Source organism: Gavialis gangeticus, unplaced genomic scaffold (assembly GCF_001723915.1).
Source record: "Gavialis gangeticus isolate Ggan-Ray unplaced genomic scaffold, GavGan_comp1, whole genome shotgun sequence".
NCBI lineage: Eukaryota > Metazoa > Chordata > Crocodylia > Gavialidae > Gavialis > Gavialis gangeticus.
The window spans coordinates 5,415,013-5,416,409 of NW_017729020.1; the positions used below are offsets into that span (position 1 = coordinate 5,415,013).

The following is a 1,397-nucleotide window of genomic DNA, read 5'->3' on the forward strand; positions in this document are numbered from 1 at the left end:
ACCCTACCCCCCTGAGAACACCCTGCATAGCCCCCCGGCACAGGGGTGGGGAACACCATGACACTGATGCCCCATGGGACCCCCACCAGTGCTGAGACCTCCATCCCTCACACGTGGGCCCTGGTGGGGACCCCCACCAGTGCCAAGACCTCCATCCCTCACCATCTCCCCCCCCATGCAAACTCAGCCTCTTTCAGGCTTGGAGCCGCAGAGAACGGGCCTCTTGCCAGCCCCCAGGACGTCCTGTTCCCGGCCCTGCCCCGCCCACGGCAGATGGGACATCTCTACCATCCTTCCCAGCCAGCACTGGGTAGAGGGGAGATCTCAGCCTCCAGCCCTTGCCTCCCAGATCTCAGCACATCAGGGGGTCACAGGGGGATCCAGACAAGTCCCAGCTGGGGTGATAACCCCCGCCCTGTGCTCCATGCTGGCTTGTTAGCAGCAGTGCCCAGTGCCAGTCTAGTGATGGAGCTCACAGCCATGAACAACGGACCTTCTAGGAGGCAGGCGGGCAGCAAAAGGGAGCTGGTGTTTCTGCGGCTCAGGCCCGTACCTGAGGGGGGCAAGACAGCCTCAGCCCCCAAACCCATGCTGAACACTTGCTCACAACTGTTCCCCCCGTGGAGTTGGGGAAACTGAGGCACGGGGAGCTAAGCCACAGCTGAGCTGGGAGAGATGGGACCGATGGCAAGCGCCAAGGTGCTGCCAAGTCCTGTGCGGAGCCCAGGTGTCCCGGACACACACATGCGCATGCATGCCCACGCCCCGGGAATGCAAGCGCTCCCAGCCTAGCTCGTGCGAGGAGGGGGGAGACAAGCAGCCCCCCAGGCCCTGGCACACGTCCAGCGTGGGCGGTACCGGCCGTGACGCCGATTCCGGGAAGCTCCATGACCCGCAGCCCCATGATGTGCCCCCGCTGGGCACGGTCCCTTCTCCCTGCATGGCTCCCTGCCTGGGGCCCGCCAGGCTCCCCGAAGCCCCGGCGAAGGGGGGGGGGGTTGTGCAAGTCCTGCCAGCCCCATCTGTGGTGCCCCCTGGCACCGGGACGGAGCTTCCCCACCTCCGGGACGCGGCTCCCCCCGCCAGGGCTCCACACAGGGGTCAGGGCGGCGCCCCCCGCCTCCTGCACACAGGGAAACTGAGGTAGGCCCGGCAGCGGAGGGAAACAGGCAGCCCACGCCATGCGCCCGGGAAGCCCCGGCTTCGGGGACACGCCCCCGGGAGGTGCAACTTGGTGCCCGCGTGTACAACGTCCCGCGCATGCAAGCCCCCGCGCACAAGGAGCGGGCGTGCACCGCCCCGCGCGAGCAATGTCCCGCGTCCAAAGCCCCGCGCCACCCGCCCCGCGCGACGCTCACCCCGACCCCGCGACGCCCGCTCCATCGGGCGCTCCCGAG

The 1,397-nt window shown here is 68.4% G+C and overlaps 1 protein-coding gene across 1 annotated transcript in view; it reads right to left on the reverse strand.

The window, feature by feature from the left end:
* ARID5A (AT-rich interaction domain 5A) overlaps nt 1-1,391 on the reverse strand; it is an 8,247-nt gene extending 6,856 nt beyond the window's left edge. Inside the window, exon 1 of the mRNA XM_019514392.1 lies at nt 1,359-1,391. Coding sequence (XP_019369937.1) covers nt 1,359-1,383 — 25 coding nt within the window. The 5' untranslated portion in view covers nt 1,384-1,391. The remainder of the gene's footprint in view (nt 1-1,358) is intronic.
* Nucleotides 1,392-1,397: the final 6 nt, after the last annotated feature.